This window comes from Podarcis raffonei, chromosome 4, assembly GCF_027172205.1.
Source record: "Podarcis raffonei isolate rPodRaf1 chromosome 4, rPodRaf1.pri, whole genome shotgun sequence".
Lineage (NCBI taxonomy): Eukaryota > Metazoa > Chordata > Lepidosauria > Squamata > Lacertidae > Podarcis > Podarcis raffonei.
The window spans coordinates 27887999-27914334 of NC_070605.1; the positions used below are offsets into that span (position 1 = coordinate 27887999).

At 40.8% G+C, this 26336-nt stretch overlaps 1 protein-coding gene across 3 annotated transcripts in view; it reads right to left on the bottom strand.

The window, feature by feature from the left end:
- Positions 1 to 26336, bottom strand: part of FLT1 (fms related receptor tyrosine kinase 1) — a 139794-nt gene that overhangs the window by 89673 nt on the left and 23785 nt on the right. For 2 of the 3 annotated variants that reach the window (XM_053385957.1, XM_053385958.1), the window contains 3 exons: positions 10019 to 10115; positions 9107 to 9330; positions 4091 to 4215 (listed from right to left, as the gene is read on the bottom strand). In XM_053385957.1, coding sequence (XP_053241932.1) covers positions 4091 to 4215; positions 9107 to 9330; positions 10019 to 10026 — 357 coding nt within the window. In that variant the 5' untranslated portion in view covers positions 10027 to 10115. Of the gene's footprint in view, positions 1 to 4090; positions 4216 to 9106; positions 9331 to 10018; positions 10116 to 23938; positions 24207 to 26336 lie in introns of those variants that run through there. The other variant, XM_053385956.1, reaches the window with a different exon arrangement.

Genomic DNA, 26336 nt, shown 5'->3' on the forward strand with positions numbered 1-26336 from the left:
GAATTCTAGAGAGCCTATTGTGGTTACTGTTGCCAGATATAAACATTTCCCTTTTGATCCTTCAACTGATTCATCATTGCATATACAGACAATGACAATAAGAGGCATGCACAGCCCACTGTTTCAGGATATTCTGTCGAAGATAAAGTTTCCACCAAAGTCATGAATGTCTGCAGGAGGATTGGGAGGCATTCATTTTATAGCGCAATTGTTAATGCTGACTTAGCACTGATGGTAGATGCATTGGGAGGAAACGTTCCCTTTGATTTAATATGTACATCTTTAGGAACACTGGATCCATGAAGCTCAACATTATCTACCCTGACTAGCAGCAGCTTTCCAGGGTTTCAGGGAGGGGAGATTCCAAGCCCTATCTAGGCCCTTCTGCACACAAGGCCTTTCTGAGCCTTCTCTATACAAGGCAGATTCTCTGCCACTGAGATACAGCACTTTCCCTTTATTTATCTAGCTGGGCTGGAGAACCTGTGGTGCTCCAGAGTTTGTTATACTCCAAACACCCACAATCTCTGACCACTGGCAAGAATGGCTGGGGCCAATGGAAATTGAACTAGGATGCAAACAGGATTTTAAGGATCCGGTACAATGTATGTGGTTTGGTCCTTCTCTCTACCTGCAAAGGAGGCTACCAATTTGCATAAAGTTTGTATGTGCTTTGTGCCACATGCAAATTTATGCAAATCTGCATTTTGAGGGGGCAGAAGTCACACACAAGTAATAAGATGCTTGAAAGACAGAAGGTAAACAGATGAAATATCACCATAACTGCATTTCCATATTAGGAAAGGTTTAGCCTATTCAATTTCTGTCTGCCACATAATTGTTAAGACACAAGAACCATATTTCTCCTCCAATGTCAGTCCCAAATCGTGCAAAGTTCTCAGGTTTCATGAGCTGCAAACCAGTTATGTTACTGCAGGTCTTTCCACCACCAGTGAAAGAATAGGAATGATATTTCAGATTGGGGGGGTGGGCGGAGAGATTTACAGCAACCAAGATTCAGGAGAGATGCCCGTGCTTGGTTAAATTCAAGATTACATTGTTATATAGCACACAGCACATTCTTATTATAAGAGCATTTGTTGTGGTTATTTATTTATACTTCATAACTATAGCAATGTTATCAGCATTGGACAGTCTCCCTTTTCTTTTGTTTTCCTGAGCAAAAAGGCTTTGAGTCTTTCACACAACTATACCTACTTAAATGTTTATCTCAGCAGCAACAATCTACATCCCAAGTTGCTACCACAATCAATTTAACAGCCGTTACAGCTGTATTTCTCTAAAAAAAGAACCAACACAATCTGGCTCACAAGAATGGATTGCATTGCAGTTTAAATAATCCACACTCTCTCTACTACAGTGTTTACTCGCAACACAGAAGGACTAATGAAGGACTTTATTTGCATTAAAAAAAAATATGTTTACATTCTCAGAAAAAATATTATGAGTTGTAGCCAATGCTCACTAGTAGACAGACAGAAATTAATAGGCAAGGCTAACTTAGATACAAAAATTTCAGTGGGTTTACTTGGAGTTTGTATGTACTTCGTTGGATACAACCCAACATTTTTTGCATGAAATGACTTATCTGCTAAGCAAAGGATTGTTGCTCAGACAACTAAGAGGAATTCATGCTCTTGGTAGCTGAGGTTTAGAGCTATCTTTGCTGCAACTTTTTGCAGTTACACTAAAATCCTGCATTTCGCAATTGTTTTCTCTGGAAAACAATCACTTCCTTACCAGAGCAAAGCAAAGAATGGCATCAAAATAAACCAGGAAGTCCTTTTTCCATTGTCTAAATTGATAGAAAAAGTAGCCACATATGCACCAGAGAAATCCATGACTTCAGAATGGAAATTGTCTTAAGAAGGGACTTCCTGGTTTAGTATGAAACCATTTTTTGGCCTTCCACAGTGCATTTGTCAGCCTAGTTTTGCCAAAGCATTCCATCAATCACAACTGTGATTTCACACATTGGCTAAAAATACTGCAAGGTGGGAATAGGGTCATTTGTCATGAAGCAATCATTGTATGTGTGCACATTTTGCTTCATAGTTATTGTTATATATTAGAGAATTAACTTTAAAAATAAATAAAGTTCATTATCTAAGAAAGTGGTTCCCAATTAGGGGTCCAGGGACCCCTGAGCGTCTGCAGAATGCACCCAGGAGGTCTGCGGCCCCATCCCTTGCCTTCCCCAACTATATTCTTTTCATTTTTGCATGGTAATATCACAAATTTTATGGTCCATTTTGAAATCACAATGCGATAACAATTTTGCCGTGGCAATACGCAGGAATATATTGCGCTTCACGTGAGGGAGAGCATTGTGATTTATGTTGAACATTGTGATTTATGTTGAAAACCAGATAATCTGTTTTTTAGTATACCTAAAATCCTTTGCTTATTAGGGGCTACCTCACATTTTGTTCAAAAAAATTCCTTTGTGAAGATAACTACCATAGAGTTATCAAAATTTTCAAAAGGTCCATGGCTTGGCTTTTGAAAAATGGGGTCCTCAGTAATTAGCTAATTGGAAACCACTGATCTAAGACCCACCCCCACTGAATCTGGATCCAGTACAGCAGTACCATCTGTATAAACACACCCTTTTGGGGGTTGAGACCCAAAACATCTCAAGGGCTACAGCTTCAAAAGGATGCATGCAGGCCAGCTGAAATCACTGGGTAAACACTTCAGCACACTTAACATAATTTTAATAACTGAACCACCTTTCTGTGCTTAATTTTTCTTAATTACCATACAGCTATGGAAACCCCCATATAGATATTTCTGTGTGGTAAGGTGGGCAGTGCAATTTTTTTGTGACAAACTGAGAAGAAAATTTTTGAGGAGGGAGGGAGGGTTTAATGCGGGGATGTAAAATCAACAAAAAGAAAGTTATTGGTTGAAAATTGTTAGCTAATGTGTCATGAGGTAAATACGAAGCTGCAGTTGATCCAAAAGTGGTCAGAATAAAAAGAGCAAGCTTATCCTGTTATTCAAAACAAGTACACAAAGCTTTTAAAAAAATATTTTGTCAAATAGCTTAAGAAACTCCCATGCTCTGCTCTGTGCTTTCACAGTTTCACTTGCTGGACCACAAACAACTTGCTAGACTACAAAGAACACTATGAGAAGTATGTAATTTCTTAGACATGTCTTCAGAAACTCTCTAGAACACGGCAAATATAAAAATAGCTCTCAGATGTTGAGACTTGTGGTTGTGGGTAGTAGGTGTGATTGTATGTTGTTCAACAGTGGATGTGTTTGGAGGAAAAATAAAATACACTTTTAAAAACTTTGTTATATATCCAGGCTGATGGCTCCATCAGAAGTGAGGGACTGAAGTACAGACAGTGGGAAGATGGAGAAGTCATGGGTGCTAGAGAGCGTTCAGTCACAGAATGAAGTGGAAGCAGATGGAGCTGTGTCATGCAGTTACTTCAGCAGAAGGCTGACAGGAAGATGAATGTTAAGCCCAGACGACAAGATAACTTGCATTTGTTTAGTGTAATAAGAGTTCAAATTGATTCCAGTGCATTTGCATTTGACTATTTTTTCCCAGGTCTTCTGTTAGAACTATATTCTGTAAACTGTTGCAGTTGGATTATTGTGAAACAAATGGACTCCCCCCTCTGACTGAATGGCTGTTGTTCATTTATTTCCTCCTCTAGAGGGGTGTGGCAATCGAAAACACCCCATGAAATATCACCACAGAAATTGGTTCTTGCTCGCCTCTTTTTGATGCCTTAATTCAACTTTCTGCTGTCCTCCTTGAGTCTGTCTACATTCTGCACAGCCAATTATTTTGCTTCAATTTGACACTAGTTATTTCAATGGAGGTAGAAACATTCACTATACTTGTATAAATAAAAACATTATTAAGCTGCATAAATTGGCCTTCCCCAGTCTGGTCCCCTCCTTATGTTTTGACACTCAACACATGGGGATCAATGGAAGTTGTAGTCCAAAATATGTGGAGGGCACCAGGTTGGAGAAAGTTAGCATAAACACTGTATAACAGATGTAGGAAGCAATCCAGTTTTACTTAGCAAAATCCAAATACCATTTTTAATGTAACAGGAATATCTGGTACTGTAACTCTGCATGGGATGATAAGTTCTTCTCCATAAAAAACGCGTATCATATCTGGCAGATCTCTGTTGAGCTTTACAAACGGACTGTGTGTGTCTGCAAAAAGAATAACAGAAAAATTAAGTCACAACAAATGACTTCAGTACACAAATGCAAACAAGACCATTATCCAATAGAGAGTCATGGACACTTACACCCATTGAATTGTGGTTCATGTTGTTAAATCAGTATGGGACATATCTGCCAGCCAGAAAAATGGGCTGGCTTGAGGAATTTAGGTCAGTGTGTGAAACTGTGTAGCTGGAGCTATGCATAGACCTGAACAAGCCACATATTCAGTGGGAAGTGTTTAATGGTTGCAAACTCTTCACCACACAAGGTCACAATTTTGCACATTCCCTCCCCCGCCCCCACATCTGAGCAACAATGTTCATAACTAGGACTCATTTCAATATATTGAAGCCTTGCAGCCAAAGGTTTTGAAATCCACCATATGCATCTCTACTTAATTTATTTCATTGAGTTTATCTACTTTGGGAACTATATTTGCAAAACTATTTTTTTCTGAAAATCTGTTCTGTGCTTTGATATCCTATTCATCTATCTTCTGCCATATAAAGTATCTCACAATGCAATACTATACATGGGAAGCCTACCCAGTCAGTCAATTTTATTATGTCTTTGAGGTTTAAAGCTACTGATTTTATTTCTATTTCTATGTCCATTTGTTTCTAATGTTTTACTTTATCAGTATTGTTAATGAATATTTTCTATTGTTTTATGTAAACCTCTTAGAAGTTTTGCTGACTTCAGTGGGGCTTACTCCCAGGTTAGTGGGTATAGGATTGCAGCCTTAGGTTGCTAATTGCTCTGCAGCTATTGTGACTGCCAAGGACTTCTTTGTTTGTTTGTTTTAAGAAGAAGGAGGACAAAAAAATTGCCTAAGTATCAAAACAGACTAACAACATTTCCTTTGCAATATGATCCAAGGAAAGATGAAAAGTTATCCTGCTTCTACAGTTGTAAAAGAAACACTTTTTTTTCTGTGCAGGGGCTACAGTTATAAAGGGGGGGTCACCAGCTCTTCATATCGCCAGTGGAATGCTACTTGTTACTACTCCCTTGAGACTCATTCATCCTTGTCACAAAATTAAAAGCTATTCTCCAAAACCAGCAAACTTTGCAGAGCAGTTTCCTGTATGTATAACCTGCAGGCCATTTTAAGTATGAGGAAGAGCTGCCCTAAAGATTGACCGTAGTGTCTGCAGACACAGTGTCACCACTGGCTGATGCCAATAATGTACTAGTGGGGGGAGGGGAGTCATCTTGAGCCTTGCATCCCTTTTAAAGAGAGTGACAGGAAACCAGTACAATATGTAAAGAACATTCATGTCACCAGTTCCACACTTGAGGTGACAGTCACGGGCCACTGAATGGCATTGTCTTTCTCCGACAATACTAATAACTGTATATATTCAAAAGTAATTTTTCCTTCCGCTTACAAGTCACAGCTACACATTTAAACACAAACAACCTTCCAGATAATCCCATGTTAATATATCTGTAGCCTTCTTTATTACCAAATAAAATTAAAAATAACAGAGTACTGTACTCAAAAACTTTGAGGGGAAGAAGAGCAGAGGCAATGTTGAAGGGATGCAACACATTTTTCTTTTCTTTTTTCTTCTGGATTTTTTTTAAATTCCAATGGGAGTGAAATAAATTACACCAGCTCCAGACTTTGCCACCAGTTCTGGAGTCAGATCATGGGATGGGTGTGCTTTGAATCCTGTAGACCTCTAGCCTTTGCCTACATACCTCCACCATGCATTGATTTTGCCCTCTCCAGAATTGGAGCTCTGACACTGGGCAGGCATGGGCTGTGGACCTTTCCATACTCTCACAGAAGAGGCATACAAGGTCAGAATTCCCTCTCCAAGGGCAGGCCCCTCTCTCCACCCTTGGACAGGCAGACCCAAAGAATCCTATGGCCCTTGAGACAACCTCCAAAGAACCATAAGTTTGCAGACTGTTTATTAATTTTGTGTGCTTTTTAGTACAAATAAATCACTTTCCCTCTTTTGCTCACAGGTTACTGACCCTCCCACTTCCCAGGTGAGTAAATTAGTATATGTTGTTCACTAAATCAGAGTAGTAGGAGAAGGAGCAAAGAGGCAAGAAACTGAACTGTAAGAAACTGGAGATAAAAAGAAAGTAAGATAGGGAGCATTTTGATGGATAATAGATCTTCCAATTAAGTAACTATTAGATTTTCAGGCTCTAGGCAGAGGATTGTCATAGTCCCTATCATAAACTTTCAGGTATATCAGCCAATTCAGCACTCTTCTTGACATCATCAGGGAGTTCCACTCTTGTTGTGAGCCCAGGGCCCTGTTTGCAGCCTAAAGCCTTCCAAATGTTTTCCTACCTTTGATTAAAAGGAATATGCATCACATTTTCTAGGACAGCATCTTTTTAATTATTTGTCTGAAGGCTTTTCATAACCTTTATTTAATTTCACTTTCCTTTCCATCTTAAAACATGGCTATAAGGGATATAAAATATTAACCCCAGGGGTAAATTATTTCATTTAGAAGGAGATAGAACTCAAACTTGTATAGAAAAGAAAGGAAATTCTCAATGTTTGAACTTGGATGTTACAATTAAGAACTCTGCCTCCTATATAATATTAACGAAAGAGTTTTATTTTATATATATTAAGGTAAACAGTTATTGTACTGTATGCAAGAGTGAGGGATGTGGTTAAGTGCATCTATGGCATTAATTAAGCTAAGTCTGTGATATTTTGAAAGGGAAGTGTGGTAAGTTGAACAAGTACAGATGAGTTTAGATAAGTATCCTTTGGCACTTTGAGGGTGATTGGCTTTCCTGAGCCTTGCCATTCACAGGATGACTGTTGAACTTGTGTGCAGGATACAGTGCACCTTTGAGGCTAACCTGCCTTATCTTACCAGAGTTGTGGGACACGAAGAGGAGCTCAGGAAGGCTGACCTATTCATCTGAATGGGTGAGATTCAAGGAAAAGGGTAATGACTACTTATGCCCCTCCCACTGAGGAAAGGTGGCTAACCCAATTCAAGTAATTCTATGAGTTAAGAGTTAGTATCCTAAACCTAGCCTTTAAAAGTTAGTTTCAGGCCACCATAATGAAATGAATGAAATGAAATGTGGCCCTAGTTGAAACCCATTTATCTGGAGTCTTGTCTCATTATTTCTAATTGTAAAACTGCTTGTAAAATACAGCTGTGTCCTCAGGCCATGCAAACTTTTGTAACAAAGATTTCAAAGTGGATTTGGTTCACATGAAAGGTGCAAAATTAATATTCCATTTTAAAGTCTTTATTAATCAGATGGGCATGCTGTAGGCAGTCAAGAATCTTTATTTTATGTTACTCATTAATCAAATATTAATATTCATTTTTATTAAGATGCTGGGGGAGAGGACACCCCCAAAATATGTATGAGAGAAATATGCAAGTTAATTTATGAAATGTAGCCAACATCCATGATTCTGAAATGGTACGCTATCATCCATGGAAAGAGAAATACATGAACACCCTCTTATGCACCCTGTGAAAGATCACATATTTCTCTTTCCCACTGGTGACAGTAGGAAAACCAAGCAGTCACAATAATCAGGATTGTGCCCAAGCATTATAACAGGTTAATGGATGTGACTCAAGCACTAACCTGATAGTAAAAAATTAATTTCCTAAAAGTCAATTACATTGTTCTTTGACATTCCAGTACTTTTTCTGGCAATGGGGTGGCATTTCACACCTTTTGCCTAAAAACGCACACACCTAGCAACAATAAGGATATTACTCAATATATATATTTGATACTGTAAGATATGGTTCATGCCATATTCTAATCATTTAATAGACACATTTCTGGTCCGCTTCCTTTCAGATAAAGCATGCAAAATTCCACATGCCCCAAGTCTTTCCTGTTCTTTGTTTTTTCTTAGGCTGGTAGATAAAATGTTAACTCTATTTTCCATTTTGAATTGCATTCCCATGGTAGCCAAACTACATTTGACATAGGAGATCTGTGACTGAATCTCCCAATGCCTTTTTCAAATCTGAAAACATCTGAAGGGGATCCAATTTGGTCTGGGGGCAGTGGCACTGTGGAAGATGATAAAGAACCCTTCCACCCACACATACACACACTGTTTTGTGGATATAAATCATATGCGCCTATGTGTGCATCTTAAAGCTGTTAATAGACCTAGTGCAGGGAAAAGCAGGATGCCATTGCCCAAATTCATTTCAAGTCTGTTCTAGAACAGGGGTGGCTAACCTTTTGCAGGCCAAGCACTACACTGATCCATGGCTAACTATCCAACAGTCACATGTCAAAGTGGGTATAACCAAAATGTGTAAGTGGGTGTGGTGAAGGTGAAAAGTAGGCATGGCACATTTTATTTTGAAAAGGAGAAATAGGGGTGGGCAGAGGGGAATAAAAATCACAGCATATCATAGGATCACACCACAGGGCCCATAGGAGTGGCCAATTCCCACCCCCCCTTTATTTAAAATTGGGGAAAAAATTAATAGACAAAAGGTGCAGTACACAAAAGGCTGAGGCATCAAGGCATGACAGTGGAGGACCCATTGGAGTAGTGAAAATACATAGAGAGAGATAGAAAGACAGTCTTTGTGGGTCACAAAAAAACTTTTTGTTGGGCAGCTCACAGGTTAACCACCCATTCAAAAAGCAAATAAAACCAGAAAAGGTTAGAAATCCGATTACAAATCTCCTGGTTCATGTCTGTTTTGGCCCCACAACTTCAAACACATTGCAACACAACAATCCCAAGTGGTTTCAATGGACCCAGATGTTCCATTGATGATAATATGCTCATTTAAATGTAGATCCCTTTGCTTAAGTAATAATGCAAATTTAGCATTTCAGAGAAGTATTTTTTTTAATAAGAAGGAAAAGATAATTGGGATCTTACCATTAATAAATACATATATTGTTGATACTGTCTTCTTCTTCACCGCACTTGAAGATGTATACTTGCAGCTATAATATCCTGTGTCACTTGCTTGAGCTTTGTTCAAAGTCAGGCTACTACAGAACTGTTTGCTGTTCCTTCCACAACTATATGGAATTATATTCAGTCGTTCGCTGTCCTTGCTTAGACTTTCAGGCAGAGACCATGAATGAGCCACTTCCCCACTGCAAATGCAGATAAGAAAGCAAAAGCATAAACAAACAAAACAATTATGTTTGGCTACCACTATATGGCACCAATTCCCAAGCCTTAATCATATGGCATCTAGTAATTTCTGGTGCTCCCCTTAATATTGTTTTCTAAAAGTGACATCATAAATAAAAACAAAAGAAAATGAAGAACTATTAACTAGCTGCTTTCCATGCAGAAGGCGCCAGGTTCAATCCCCAGCATCTCCAGCTAAGACTGGGAGAGGCCTCTGTTGGAAATCTTGGAATCATAGAATTGTACAGTTGGAAAAGTCTCTGAGGGTCATTTAGTCCAACTCCCTGCAATACAGGAATCTCAACACTCAGCCCCCCATTCAATTTGAAAAGAACCACTGAAAATCAGTGCAGAGCCAGGCATAGGCAAACTCAGCCCTCCAGATGTTCTGGGACTACAATTCCCATCATCTCTGTCCACTGGCCCCGTTAGCTAGGGATCATGGGAGTTGTAGTCCCAAAACATCTGGAGGGCTGAGTTTGCCTATGCCTGGTGCAGACAATACTAAGCTAAATAGACAAATGAATCTGACTCGGTATAAGGAAGCTTCCTATATTTCTTCCAACAATAATTCCTTCTTGCAACCAACTAGAAAAAAACCTATTAACCACAGAGTAAATTCATAAAAGGTGCACCCTGGATGATTACCTGCACATGATGCTTAAAGTATCTCCTTCTTGTATGACATGCTGTGTTCCTGTTATATTTAGCTTTGGACCTTTCCAACTGGACCCCGAACTAGAGCCTAGAAAACAAGGAAAATCCAGATTATTAAAACTGGTGGAAATACTGATGGGCTTTGTATCTATTCAAATTAATATGTTTTAATCTAAAAGGGCTTAAGTGTTTTCACACAGAGCCAAATTAGCTGGGATGCCATACATGCAATTGCTTGAATGGCTTTGTAAAAGTAAACTGCAGGCACAGTGGATCTGGACCTGCAAATTAGTAGCAATCAGCCACCTGATTAGCTATATTGTATATTCACCTGATATTCTATTGTTCTGATCAGTTGAAAGGATGTGACAAAATCTGCCTCATTATGTGGTCGAATGTTACAGATTACTGTTAACTGTAATCCATATTTCAGTAAATTTACAATTTTTTTGGCATGGTAATGACCATCTCTGTTCACCCAGAATTTATTTATTTCTTCATTACAACAATATACCACCTTTATCTTCCAAGGGTCTAAGGTGGTGTACATGGTTCAAGACATAATACTATGCAGATTAATGTCAAAACATAAACATTCATTCAGGCACAACACCTCAAGCAGCCACAGGTGAGAACTAGGACCTACAAGTGAGAACTAAATGCAAGGTGGGGACAGGGGGACAAAGTACCCTCAAAGGAACATGTGTCCCGCACCAGAGGCTCTACCCCCCTCTAACACCCCATACACTATGTATCTATATCTATATTCACTCTGGTAAATACAATGCCATTATTGACAATACTTTTAAGTGTTCTCTTAAGCAACTTTCTTTTTAAGAGGGCTTGTGGAGCAAACTTGTCAGTCATACTAACTCAACATACATTATTTCATTATATTCTACATTCAGATTTATAAATCCACATGATAATCAAACTAATTTATTATGTATAGTAACTTGCAAAGTTACTCATTCAGTATGCAGCAGATATACATTTTTATTTTATGAGACATGAAAAAAAATAAAGTCATGAAACTCTCAGATGTTAAGACAGCTTTGAAGAATATGTCAGACTGAAATGCACATGGGACAAAATCCTTAAGTTATTCAGTGTAGGGCTTGATTTTTTAAAGCCCACTACAATCAATACAGTGTTTAGATTCATTTTACACAGCTTATAATCAGGCTGCTTATGGTTTAACCAAAATGTTTGCGTCAATAATGACTGCAGGAATTCACCCAAGAACAGCCTATCACTCTCAAACAATAGGTAATGGGGTTAATCTTCCTATGAAGGCAGAATCAGTGAGGTATCAAGAGAAGCAGCAGAAGGGTTGGAACGGAGCAGGGTAGGGATGGGACATGGAAAAGAGAAAAGCAGTAAGATAACATGTTGAGTACAAAAGATGCTTCCCCTTCTGCTCACTAATCATTCTTAGACCTGGTTGGCAAGGAAAGCTAAACCATAGCTTAGCTATGTTCAAGCTTCAGGATCAAGCTTTTCCTCTCTTCTTTTCTTCTTCAGCATGACCACAGGAGAATAGAAATATAATGCCATTGTTGACAAATAACTCTTAAGCACTTCTCTAAAGCACTTTAATCCCATTTAATTTATTCCTTAGCCACGTGTTCCAGGAGCGTAAAGGGTGGATTGCAAGTTCCTCCCCCCACCCCACCCCTCTGGCTTCTAAAGCAAGCAACTGGATGATATGCAATACAGTCCACAAGAGGGAGAGCATCTAGCTGGCCAATATCAGGCTGGCAGCACCGGGTTTGAGACTACAGTATTACAAAGCTCCTCTGGAGAAACCCCTTCTCGGTTTCACAACAGCAACTAAGTCATAAGGCAAAGTCCTAAGGCAAAATCAGAAGACTGAATCTGTGCCTTCTGCAAGTGATTCTCCCCCTTGCAGGCTGAGCTCAAGTTGCAGTACGGTAGGAGCACAACTACGGTATATCCAGTTAAGCTGATTGAGCACAGCCGCTATGGTTTGCAATGCAGATGTACCAGCATTAGGACAGGGGAAGATTTAGGGGAACATGACCTGTTCAGTTGCACTGGGTGCAAAGCCTTGGGGAGACACAGGAGCTGAAACAACTATGATGTAGAACGGAAGCCAAGAGGTGGGGGGGGTGCCAAATTTTGAGATCCCAAGGTCTGCCACTGATAGGAAGGAGATTGTGTGTAAAAGTGTGTGAGAGGAGAAGGGCTTAGGGTACAGTATTTAGGATAGGAATAGAAGCAGGCAAAAGCGATATGAAGTTGGGTGTGTAAGCAGGAGGAAGGGGGAGGTGTATGCTTGACAGTGAGAAGGACCTGAGAATGATATGGAAGTGCCAGAGAGATGGGGCTGGAAAAAGAGCACAGAGTGTGGGTGGAATATAGCAAATGAACAAGGCAAATGCTCATTTGAATGTTTTTATTTATTTAATTTATTCCATTTATAAATCACTTCCTATAAAACTTCTGTAAACGATTAACGTGATCAAAGATTTACAGAAGATTGGATGAAATTTATTGAATATATGCAAAAATTAAGTGATAATCAGATAACGTTTGTAAGTTTTAAGGAAGCTCTGTGAAGAAAAAAGGTAGGAATATTGTTAGATTGTAAAAAATTAATTAATAATATGGTGGTGTAATTTAAATTTAAGAAATGTGGAGAAAGTAAGTACTAGGAAGGTTTTTCAGGTGGGAGGAGGGAAGTCAATAAGGAGGAATTTGGATGTAAAAAAGATGTTTTGGAAAAAGAATAAAAAATGTATTAAAAAAACCAAAAACTTCTGTAAACGATTAACAATATTACAATATCCTGACATGTGTTTAAAGCTGTCCGGCATAATTTTGCCACAGTGTTGAAAAAAGTGTTCACTTTTAAATTTAATTTAATTTAATGTTGTTGTTGTTGTGATTAAAAGAAAATATGAGAGGAAAGAAGGGCCAATGGAACTGTGTGTGCTTTAGATAAATAGCAGATTTTCCTATGTAATGAAGGCAAAGCAGCTTCTAAAAAGGGAGGTGCCTTTCTGTATAGTGTGTTTGTGAGCCATAGCACAATCTTCCCAGGTATCTGAATGTGAGTTAATTATTCAGCCAAGGCTAAATAGTTTCTCCTTGGCAGATCTCTTTTGCATAGAGCAGCACACACCAATGGCTAAGTGCCACTGATTTTCCCCATCCAATGGGTCAAGGCATTTTAAAGTTACTTTTACATCTTTGACTAACTAGAGCAAGATCCTTTGAAATTTGACATACACATTACTACTACCATGGTCACTTCCAGATAACTTCTTTATTGATCATTCATTCTGATTTGTTTGCCCAAGTTTGCAGGGAGGTTAAACAAGGCCAGTTGTTTACTGAGCATTCACTTGGATTTGTTGGGAGGAAAATTATACAATGTTGCAATTGTTATCCCACACATTCAAAGGTATTTCCCCATCACTTTCCTTATCACAAAAGCGAGTTTGTTGCACAAGAAAATCAAATCAACTTTAACTGCACAACCTGAATCAGCATGACTGAATCCCATCCCCAAACACTGAAAGTCTGGAGGTGCCCATGTCCTTTAAAAACAGAGTCAAACACCTGTATACACAGACACAGAAAGATATAGCCACACATATTTTAAATTATTTACACCTGAATCCTGTGCATGTTTATTGAACTACGTTCAATAAAGCTTACTTCCATACAGTAGCAAAAAGCAGCTGTGTGCACCTGACCTGGCAGCAGAGTCAGAATAATAGCTTGAATTCACACACTTTAGTCTGAACATGGATGTTAAAATAAAACCTAATAAAATATTAAGTAGTTGCTTCCTTTTAGTTACTGTTCAGTAACAGTAGCTAAAAGGTAAATTTGGAAATAAATACACCTGCTGGCTGATTGTGATGAATTTTGCTACAATATATCAATTCAAGAAAGCCCTTAAAATGGGCTTTAATTCATTCTTAATTAATACAGAATTGACTTTAAAACATATACAAGCATTCTCAACACATTAGTGGTTGAATTTAGCCTGAAACACTTCAGAGAGCTGTAGCTGCTTCCCCACCCCCTACACTTATACAGAGTCAAGACTCAAATATACTCTATTTTATATCTGCATTAATTTGTGATCATGATCTTTCACTGAAGCTATCAACTCATTATCATTGGGAAACTAGGGGAAGGGGCTTTGTAGCATTGATTTATTCTATCACAATTCACTGACATAGACAATATGTGGGAATGGACTAACAAGTACAGTATGATCAGAACTTAGTACCAACTAGGAGAAACGGCTGTAGATTGTAGTCTCCAACCATGCAGTAAACAAAGCATTGTAAACAAAGCGCTACCACCCCATTCCCCCAGATTGGTAGACGGTTTCCAAAGAATGAATAACTCCCAGCTTCAGTGGTGCCATCAGAACAAAACTTGGGGGCAGAGGTCTAGGACCCTACTCAGGAGGGCCCCCAAATGCCACAAGGCTGGTTTACCACCTTTTGAAGTAAGTAAAGTTATACACATTACCATATAAATAGGCTTCCTAAATGACATACAAAGTTTAAAATCACACAACTGCACCACTGCTTAGCTTGCCTCATGGTTGGACCTACAAAAAGACCAGTGTCTTGTGGCAGTTAAAAGTTTCTTGGTGTGCTTAGAATTCACACCGTAACCACACAACAAACAGCAACTCATTTCTACCTAGGAGGATTACCATATTTTGCTTATTGCTTAGTAATCTGAAAAGATGGGTACATAACTATATTGAAGCCACAGACTTCTGGCTCTTCACTTAACTGATGCACCATGTTACTGCCTCAGGAAACTATTCATCTCTCCATAGGGAAGCCCAGGTCAATTTTTTAAAACCATTTAGAACAGACACCCCATTAATACACTGAGTAACCTTTACTGAAATCATTAATGAGAATAATGTATTTATCTTTTCAAACTGCAGTAGACACGGAGCTTAAAACCTAATGAATCTAACATTTCTTCAGTGGGCAATGAAGATCTCTATTACAAATCATTTCCACGAAGTTTTTAAGGCTCATTAAACATGCCTTACATTATTTTTTTACGATTACCTGCTAGCCAAAGTGAGCAATTCAATCAAACCAGCGCTACTGGAGTATATATTGTATACATTAAGAAATGCTTCTTACACAGGTAGGAGGGTGATCAACATTTCTTAATAGGAATCTCTAATTTCCACCATTCTAGGTTTTTTTCTCGCAACAAGGCTCATTTATTTTAAGTATCAGGATGAGAACTAGTATACAGAAGTCAGTGGGAGTATACAGGAATGCTCAAAAGGTAATAAACATCCCACTGAATGGCTTAATATTATGCAGTTAGTTGCATTCTTAGCTGATGTGTTTTGCTCTTGCTGAATGGTAAGCTCACCCAGTGAAGCTTGGAGAGAGAGGGGAGAGGTGGATGGCAGGACTGCAACCTGGTTAAATAAAATGCAATTGATTAATCATATGAAGTTCTGCAGATGATTTGAAAAAAATCTGTTGATTAAATCAGAGCCAGCCCAAAACACTTTGGCACCTTAGATGAGCCACAAAATGGCTCCCCTTTCCTCACTAGGGAAGAGTGAAGATTGACAACAGGAACAAAGGGGCAATAAAAATCTGCACTGGGATCTGCTGCTCCTGTGGATCCTGTCACCTGAGGCAGTCACCTCACCTTGCCTCATGAGTGGGTCAGCCCTGGATTAAATATAAAGCCTGCATTTCAAGTGAGATTAGAATGCTGGGGAACTGTGTTTGTGGTGATGGTATGAATGCAGCTCATAAACACATATCCAAAGTGATGGGCAAGTATTTTGTCATTTTGCTATTTTACATTGTTTTAACTGGTTTATTATACTTTTATTGTTTATTTATTATTAATATGCTAACAGGCTGTATATAAATAATAATAGAAATGATGCATGTATAGTCTATAATCTGACACAGTGCTTCCTTTTAGGGAGAAATCCAAAATTCAAAATCAGTTGGAGGTTTGGAATAAGCAAATCTCCAACTGAAGTCTTTCGTCCCGGCTTAGCCACAGATACACTGTGTAAGTCTTCCATCACAACTCAGCTGAGGATAGGGTAAGTCCCATAAAAGGTGTTATGTACTGAGTTGAATAGGATCCAAAAGGCAGCAGTCTGATTGGTCCTAGAACAATAGGGTCCAGAATGCAGCAGTCTGATTGGTCCACAGGAGCCACCCAATCCAGCTCCAGGTGGAAGTGAATCCGCAACCTGATTGGCCTACAGGTGAATCCCGGAAGTAGCCAATCACTTGGGGCCCATTGTGTAAATAATGTATATAAAGCAGACATTCTGGGGGAACTTCCATTCCTCCTCACCACTATGAGCTGAATAAAGATGAAATCCACTCTCGACTCTGAGTATATTTCACTGGCTACAAGGATGGGATCCCGCTGAGCTGACCGTCACACACAGCACCACAACACCGCCACCTGCCGCACCGCTGCCTCGCACCGTGTATCCAGGCTTCAGCTCCAGGTCCCAAGGAGCTCAGAATGGCAACCGACAGCAGCCTCTCGCTCGACTCCGAGTATATTTCAAAAGGGATGTTCTGGGGTGTGTGGTGGGGATGTGATAGGGCAGGAGGAGATGTACCCAATTCCAAACTCCTTTCAGCTCAGTCATGTGATCTAGCAACCCAGCAAAAGTTACATTGGCAAAATGGGAGTTTGGAATAGGAGTAAATTGCACTGGCAGTACTTACCCTGACGTAAATTATGCTGGCTTCCTATACTATGGATTGTTCTGTTAAGCTCATCTGACTGCAGTTCAAGCAGCAGCTGAGACATGGCTGCATGAAGACATAGGGCATAATTACACTATAACTCTGTCAAATTTCTATCACTTCAATTGGCATGGCTTCACTTCCCTCAAAGAATCCTAGGAATTATTAAAAATATAGGAAGCTTAAGGAGGCTGCTTTATTGGTACAAATAGCTCAGTACTGTCAGTGGTTCCCAAACTTTTTCTGTCTCCCATGGATCACTTGAACGTTTCTGATTTTTTGCCCTGTTGTAGCAATTGTAAGGCACTGTACTAGATCATGAATGATTTTAAATTGTATTTTTACAGACATGATGCAGACCACTTGAATGAAGTTTGTGGTCCACTGGTAGTCCACAGTCTATGGCTTGGGAGTCCCTGATATACACTGACTGGCAGAAGTTTTCTAGATTTCCGAGAGCAAGCATTCCCAGCTCTGTGTGGAGATGCTGGGAATCGGACATGGAACCTTCCACATGGAAAGCAAATGCTCTACCACTGAGCTGAAGCACTTGATTGACAAACTAATGTGAATTCTCAAGTGACACAGAGATCCCTAGACACATGCACCCTCAAAGAAAGAAGAAGGAAGAGGAAATGACAGTCAACCCCATTGAATTCTGTGGGGCAAATACACTCACCATTGTCTGACTTTCTATAGAGGAAGTGACAAAACCTCCACAATTCTTAAAAATATTATTTGTAGGAATATTTCTGGTCTTCTCTATATTTCCTTAGTTTAAAGAAACAAACCTTTTCATTGTACTCTGAAGATAAGGTCTGTCAACCGAAGCCTTAGTTGTGCTTTTATACCCTCAGCTCCTTCAGTCTCACTTACTTCCTTTGCTACCATAGTCTGTCCATAAATACATTAATCAATATGAGCAAATGTGTAGTATCCAGCACCTCACATAAAATGTGCAAAACAGTCAAGGATGGTTTTGAAAGGTCACTGATACTATACCAGTACCTATGGTGTGAACACAGCATAGTTATCCACTACTGCCTCATCACCAGCAACTGCTGGTCTTTATAGCATGCAGTGCCACAGGAAGCTATTTGCTGTTGAGTATTTGCTGTCATTCAAGAAAGTGTACAAATACAAACCCCAGATCTTGCCACTAATTAAAATTCTAAAGTAAACTGAACACTTATGAGTACCAGTTTTATGTCCTTTGGCCTGCTTATTGCATTTCCTAGCTACTGCAATTACAGAAAAGTCTTCCAAGTGTAGGAATACCATGGAAAGGATATTTGAGTGTTACACTGACTCCTATGCACACTTCCAGATCCAGCATAAACTGGTCTTATTTCCCCCGATATTTTGTTCTCATACAATGGTGCTTACATGGTCTGTGTACTGTGTACTTGCCTCTCAAGTAGTAAACTTCTACATGTAGTAAACCAGCCTGCTCATTTTGCTAAGAGAGCCCTGGACTTCTGCCCCAAAGTCCTGCCCTGATGATATTACTGCTCTTATATCTTTGTGACCTTTGCTTCTCTAGATCCACCACCCTCTTCTGTTCCTCCAAATTAATCTGACTTTATGACTACATAAATGAGGATGCTACTTAAATAGTAAATATTCATTTTAAGGGACAGTAGAGCAACCCCAAGCAATCTACCCTTCCATTGTGTTAGGCAGATTTACTCTTCTATTTAGCAGCAAATGACAAAATCTCCATCTCTGATCTGCTTGCCTAGCACAGGAATCCACATTGGTTGTTGGACACAAACTTCCACTTGAGATGCCCTGACTAATGCTATGGAGAGGAGCTGCAACATAAATAAGAGTACTCAGACACTTGAAATACATAGGAAAAAACAAGCCTGGTACTTGAAAAAAGAAGTTTTTCAAATAACACTTGATGACACTAAGGACAAGATTGGGAAATCTGAAAAAGTGTATCAGTGCCAACCCTATATAATATTGTTGGAAATACAGTGGTACCTCAGGTTAAGAACTTAATTCGTTCTGGAGGTTTGTTCTTACTTAACCTGAAACTGTTCTTAACCTGAGGGACCACTTTAGCTAATGGGGCCTCCTGCTGCTGCCGCCACACGATTTCTGTTCTCATCCTGAAGCAAAGTTCTTAACCCGAGGTACTATTTCTGGGTTAGCGGAGGCTGTAACCTGAAGCGTCTGTAACCCGAGGTACCACTGTAAGTCCACTGGAACTTGTTCTAAGGAAATGCACAGATAATTGCAGCCTAAATCCTGTTTAACCCAAATCGTCTTCCTGAACTGGTTTTAAATGTTGGTTTAACTCTTGGAAACACTCAGTACATTGTCCTGAATGTAAGTTCTATTGCTTTATTTTGATTGTTCTTAGAATTGTGCAACCCACAGAAAACCTTCTGAACTTCTATAAATCTGCTCCAATGTCTCTATGCAGTTTGGATCCAAGAAAGGAAACTCAATACAAGTTCTTATGGACAACTTAGTGTGATGCTCACAAATATGCTCACCATTAGCAACTGTGCATGTTGTTATATGTTGCCTCTAAACACAATGCCTGGCAGCAAGTCTGGATTGGCCACTAAATATATATTCAGTTCACAACCAATTGCATCTTCTTGATAAAACTGAATATCCATATTTCTAATGGCCACTAGTCACAATGGTTATGTTCTGCTTCCTCTGTCGGAGGCAGTATGCCTTTGAATGCTAGGAATCCCAAGTGGGGTGAGTGCTATTGCCTATGGAAAGTCTGAAAGCAAGATCTGAGTGCAACTGTTTGCCCACTGTGTGAATGGGGTGCAGGACTAGACAGGTCATTGGCCTGATCCAGTAGGTTCATGTGTTCTTAAACACTTATTTATCACATATTAAGATTTTGCTTGCTAATAATAATCTCAACAATGCAGGACACTACAGACTTACTTAAGTGTGGTGCCTGTTTTATGTTCTGTTCACTCTTTGCTTCTATAACACTGAATCATTTTAGCATATATATATATATATATATATATATATATATATATATATATGGATTTCAGCAACTTTTGTCAATCAGACATAGAATAGCACTGTGTATGATCATCCACCCATTAACTGTCACAAGCATATTAAGGAGCCACAAGCTGCTTATTGGATAAAAATCAAGCAGAAGAAATGTTCACTAGATATGAGACTAAGGACAGTTTTCGTAAGTGATGCTTATTTGTGTTTCCAACACCTCTAACTCATACATAGATCCTACATCCTGTTTAAAATGATCTGATTCCGGACTTCCGGGTTAGCGCCATCGGCTAATGGCGGATTCCCTCCGAGCTCCGGAGGGAATCGGCTCCGCAGGATCCGGGTCTTGCCGCTGCGGCGACGCGGGGACCCTCAGAAATCACAGGCGCTGAAGCCTGTGAACTTGGTGACTCGGCGGGCACCATTTGCGCCCCCGACCCGCGAAGGAGCCTTTTTAAAGGCTTCAGAATGGGGGACGGGGTGAGCGGCGCGGTGCTGAGAGTCGACTGCTTCTCCTGCGGAGTGAAGCCGCATGCCATGGTCGGAGAGCGCTGACTTCTTCTTGTGAACAATTGGACTCTAAAAGCAACAACCCGTGAGTAATACGGAAATTGGATTTGTAAAGAAAATTTTTTTTTGAATTAGGCACGATCGGGGAAGGCGCAAACAGGAAGTCCGTCTCCCCGTCTTATAAATAATCTAAAGCAAGGACTAGCTAACTAAGGTTGAGAGAATTTCTTCTTCTTTATTGGGTAAAAGACATTAATTTCATAATTTGGCAGTGTAGGTAATTTCACTGGAGGATAAGAGCTAATTTTGAGAGCTGAAGTGCCACCCCCCCGGACCCGGGAGTGATCCGCGAGAGAGCCTGTTGAGGAGATATAGAAGAGTTTGACAGCTGTCAAATTAGCTGTCAAGAAGGAAAAAGAGAACTTTGTTTCTGCTATCTCTGCTGGATATATTTGCTACAATTTGGTTATATTTTGTTGAAAACAAGGAAGAACTGATACAAACTAACTTGATTTTTGGATTTGAACTGGAAGGAAGATAAAGTAACCAAAATCCCTCTAGAGGGGATTTTGGGACATTACAAGAATGGCTGAAGGAGGAAAAATTCAAGCTAAATTGGAGAGAGTGTTTCTTCTCTTGGGAAAGTTACAAGGCCAAATTGATGTTTTGGCTACAAATGTTGCAACTCTGGACTTAACAGTAAACAAATCCATTGAATTTGTTAAGGACTTGACTCATGAAGTCCATGCAGCTGGACAAGAAGAGAAACTTGAAAGATTCGAGAGTGTGGAGAAAGAGATATATGTTGTTTCTGAGGAAAAGGAAGGAGGAGATGTAATGTTGCAGATGACAAAGGAGAGCCAGAGGCCTGACATGATGGCTACAAAGGAAAATAAGTACTGGATGATGAAAATCTGTTTTGAATTGAAGATTGAAGAATGGAGAGATCTCCTTATGTGGAGATCTGAAGACCTATGGATTACAAATTTGATTAAGGTGAAAGTTGGAGCTTTTGGGACATTTGGACTTAAAAGGAGTAAGAAACAAGATTCAGGCTCCACTTTCAAGTATGGAGGTCTGGCTGGAAGAAATATGGACCATATCGGGACAGAGCTTCTCCGAGATCTGGTGTTTAATATTAAGGACTACCAAAAAAACCGGCAGAGAGGAATTGAGAGAGAATTAAGAGCCTCGGACGTGAGGTCTCCAGGCTGATAGTAGACTAAGACTGATGGACATTTGTTGGGGATTGAAACCGGGAAAGGGGGGTGGGGTTTGGGAATCCAAAGGGTGCAGAATTATAATCTGTTTTTTTTATTTTGTTTTGTTATTAGTATGAAAATTGGGGAATTCGTGGAAGGGAATTTGGGTCGACTTTAGAAAAAAGTTTTAAGAATGAGCACTGATGTTTAAATACTGATGTTTATAAGTTAAAATTGGTGGTTTTTTTAATGAATTAAATATAAAAAGGTCAAAAATTGGGGACAAGAACTTGTTGAATTAACAATTTGAATTGGAATATAAGAAGGGGAGGTGTGGGGAAGTCAGGGAAATATGTTATTGAAAATAAGGATTGTAAACTTTATGTGTTTTTAACTTTTTTGTTTTTTCTTTTTGATTTTTTAATGCATAAAGGTGGAAAAACTCAATAAATATCTTTTAAAAAAATGATCTGATTCCTTTCCCACATTAGTAGCCTTCACCAGCAACATGCTCCAAACTACAGCCATTTTCGTATATGACATTAAGTAGCATCTTTGAACTTTTCTTACACTATTTATGCCAATGTGAATTTTGCCCATGCCAGATACAAATCAGAAGTGAGTTTTTTCAATTCAATGTACATCCTAGCCAAGGTAAGTTTTATTGAAGCAAAAGAACTGAAGACACAATTTAACTGTGTGTGCGCGCGCAAACACACACAAATATGTCACTTGTGAAAACACACTTACTATTGCACTGGCTCTCAGATAAGTGTGCACATGACAGTAGACTTTATCCCAGTTTCTTGGAAGCAAGCTCCATTTCAACCAGTGAAATACTTCTGTTGAACTGGGTTGCATATCTGAATACCGAAAATTACCATATAAATGCTACCACTCTCTTAATCGCTTTATTTGTAAGAAAACCGCTCTGATGTCAGTGCTCCCTGCTCCCAACAAAGCAGCCTGATTTCCAAGTTTAAACTTAAAAGGAAAGCGGTGCTGTCAGCAGCATATTTCTAATCCAAACCGAATCAGTGATGATGAGATTCCGCAGGTCAGTTTCTCAGCCACATTGCCAATCTCCACATAACTGCAAAATGCAATTGTTAAGTACTTTAAAATGAAGATAGCTTTAATGTATAGGTTAACCGGGAGTTAGTCCTTTAGAGCACCCAGGACAGTTCCTCCCTTCAAGACACTAGGCTTAGAATTAAGGAAACACTTCGCTGGGTTGGCACAGAAGAGGAAAAAACTCATCACCCCTTTAATTCAGCGTCAAGTCCCACGACAATCACATACATGCAGAAACTCCTGCGTGCATAAAATTCCAGCCCTGGTACTCCTTTTTTATAGACAACAGCCCATGCCTGGATGGCGCCGACCCTTAGCTTCCAGCATCCCAGCCCATGTCAGGAAAGAAAACGAATGTCACTTTCTACGGGAAGAGCTTTGGATTCTCCGGACTCCCAGCCAGTTCTGCTTTGTTTTGTTCACCTGGCATTTTCCTACCAGTAAGAAGCTCTCGGACTTGGTGCCACACCAGGCATTTTAGCTCCGCGTCTTTGAAAGGCGGATGGTCAGAATGCGAATTCTTTTCCCAGCTGCAGTGCAAGGTTGGGAGCATCAGAGCAGAAGTTACAAGCTGCTCCTACTATATCCACATTAAGAGGGAGAGAAGGGAGGGGTGGGCATGCACTAGTGGAATACTGGAGAGGGCTATTAATTTCTTTAAGAAGGGAGCACCCTTCGAAAAATCCACGTGGAAAGCCCAAGCAGCTGGTTGCAGAGAGGGGTATATGGAAGGGCCGCTCGCCCACTGGGAGGGGGTGGAACGCGCATCCCCATACAAATGGTGCGGTTGGGGAAAGCGCATAGGAACCTTCCTGGAGAAGCCTCGGTGCCGAGAGGCTGACCTGATCCCAGAGGACTGGAGCGTTCATTCCGACCCCATTCCGCGTGGCCAATTTTGGAAGCGATTACTTTTTCCAGATTACAACTAGGCGGCGGCGGCAAATGCGGAGCAGCCTGGCCTGACAATCAAAATCCAAGAAGCTGGTTCTGGGGGAAAGCCCTTGTTCAGATGAAGGAGGATGCCCTTCCTGACAGGTTTCCAACGCCCCGCTCTTGTTTCTGCGATGGCAGTGATGACCCGTCGCTTAAAAACCGAGCGCATTTTAGAGAAGCGAGCTCAAGGTGCCGCAAGGTAAGCGCGCCCGGGCGCTGCGCTACACCAGCCTTGGAGGGAGCCGGAACAGGGACACGCTGGCTGGATCCTGGCAGACCCCGAGGGCCCCTTTCTCTTGTGCGTTGTCCTAAAGCCCGATTCCTCTCAGATCCCCGTCCGCAGGATCCAGAAAGGCGTAAAGGATGGAGCGGCGCCCGTGCGCCCAGGGAAGAGGACTTGCCGGTCCGCCGCCAACAGCACTTACCTGCCAGAAGGAGCCAGCAGTTCAGCAGTCCGCCCAGCACGGCTCCAGAAAGCCCCCAACCAAACATGCCGCCCATCCGAAGCACGCCGATCGCTTCAAGGAGGAAACTAACTGCTCCGAAGTGAGTCCTGCTCCCTCTCTCGCCCAAGGTCCGGCAATCCCCGGCGCCGCGGAATAGGAACTTTCCCTCCTCTGGCTCTCCCCTTCCCTCCTCCGCAGACGTAGCGGATTGAAAGCAAAAGGTAGTATCCGAAGGGCGCTCAGCTTGCCGGGCTCGGCCCTTTTATAACCTCCCCAGCCCACATCCTCCTTCCCAATCACGCCTCCACCCCCCACGTCACTTGCCCCCCCGTCCGTCTCCCCCCCCCCATTACAGCAATACCTTCGGCCGACCCCGCTTCCTGCCTGGGGTGAGATAGTTAAGATTGGCCAGCAGATTTCTGAAGGGGAACGAGGAGCACGACTTCTCGTCTCTGGCACGCTCCACTCCAGATCGGATTCCATTGCGCGGGGAGGGGGCGGGGAGGTGTTAAGCACCCTGGTTGTACTTGCTGTGCCAAACTGATCCCGCCGTGCGGGTGGGTTGATAGAAAATCGCAGGGATTAATTGGCAGTTCCGTCCAAGAACGGCGCCACTCTTAAGCAGCGGACTTCGCAGAAAGTGGATATGGCTTTTTGTACAATGCTTCTGGAAATCGTCTTTAAAGACTGTCCTTTTTCATAGTCTTCCCTGGATTTCCACAAAACTGGAAGTGTTCAGGTTTTGTACTGAACGTAGGAATAATTGCGAGACGCACAACGCAGTGGAAGCCGGGGAGGGGTGAACCAGGTGAAAAAGCCCGTTTAAATTTGTTTGGGGAACTAGTTAAAAGCGTAAGAAAAGCCCTCTTGGAACTGACCAAAAGTCAATCGACCCGAAGAGCTTGCTCCTCACAGCGGCCATTCAGATGTCTCCAGGATACCCCATCAGCAGGTCCTCCCTAACGACTACTGTGTCTTGCTTTGAAAAGTGGAGGTTCTATGTAAGCAGCGTGGTAGATCTTTTGCAGTTCTAGAGGGCAGGAAAACGGAAAGCACGCAAACGACATAAAACTGGAAGGTATCCGTCCTATCTTATCAACCGTTCCTCTTGAGCTGCTACATGGATTGCCCAATCTGCGACCCAACTGAATCCTAGACCAAAACTTCTTTTTATCTATCTCAAAAGACCGAGGTTCCTCAACCCCCTAAGTGATGCAACTACATCAGCATTTGAGGAAACTTCCTCCTCCAGGATGTTTCATCCCGGAGATCAATATCGCTCTCTGTGACTTCGTACCTAGGCGTGTGGTTCCCAATAGCTTCTGAGGCTAGGACAAGATCATCACGATCCTCTGTAGGCGGAGTCTGGGGTCCCCTCTTGCAAAGCCTTAGGTTTCTAAGAACTCGTTCACGAACTCATGCAACATGAGACGGTTCAGAAGCGTCCCCGGGAGCAGCTAACACGACTAACAGCAACGCTTAGATTTAACTAGCTAAATGTCGATCGTAGACGATGGGCTGCTTGCAATCACAGTTACTACCTCTGCCCTGCCTAATTATAGCTATAATCTGTTATAGGTTTATGGACTAGCACAGTAAATGCTATTCTAAGAAGTCAGCTATCTCTAAACTTAAATTACAAAATTTGTTTGGTGTACCAAAATACTCTTTCCTCCATATACCCCCTCTTCATTATTTTATTGCAATGTGGAAAAGATAAAGGATAAATACAAAAGCAATTGGAGGAAAAATTTCTTCTATAAGGGGTGTTCAAAGTTTTCTTATTTTTTTGCTCATCTTTGAGCACGGATATTTTTTTAATGTGCTATGCTATAGTAACAGATGCTTATAATGATCTATGAACATGTACCACTTTGAGGGTGCTTCCAGGCTATTACTGTTTTTGCATTGCATTCAAATTTAGGTCATGCAGTTATAGTTGATTTGGAGTGCTTGCACAACAAATGCGCTTCCCCAAATGCGCTTGCAGTATGAGAAGTGATGGGAAAATGCACTGGAAAGCATGAGAACACTTGCTTCTATATGACATCATCTAGCCTCCCTACAAACTAAAAAGATAAATAAATAGCCAACTCTGTCTAGTCTCCTTGCAAAGAAATCAGAATGAATGCTCTATAAACAGGTGGCCTGGAAGCACCCTGAGTAGTGGGAAGCAGCTAGTTGTATTTGCAAAGCTACCTATACAAAACAGCACATGTAATTGGCATTTTTATACTATTGGCATTAGATGATCGGATGTGACCTCTCAGTAGCTAATACTTTATTTGTTCTAATCACATGTCATCATGACAAGTGTAAGCTACGCTCAGTTTCCAACAACGTAAAAACACACTCAGAACAAAATGATCCATTCTAG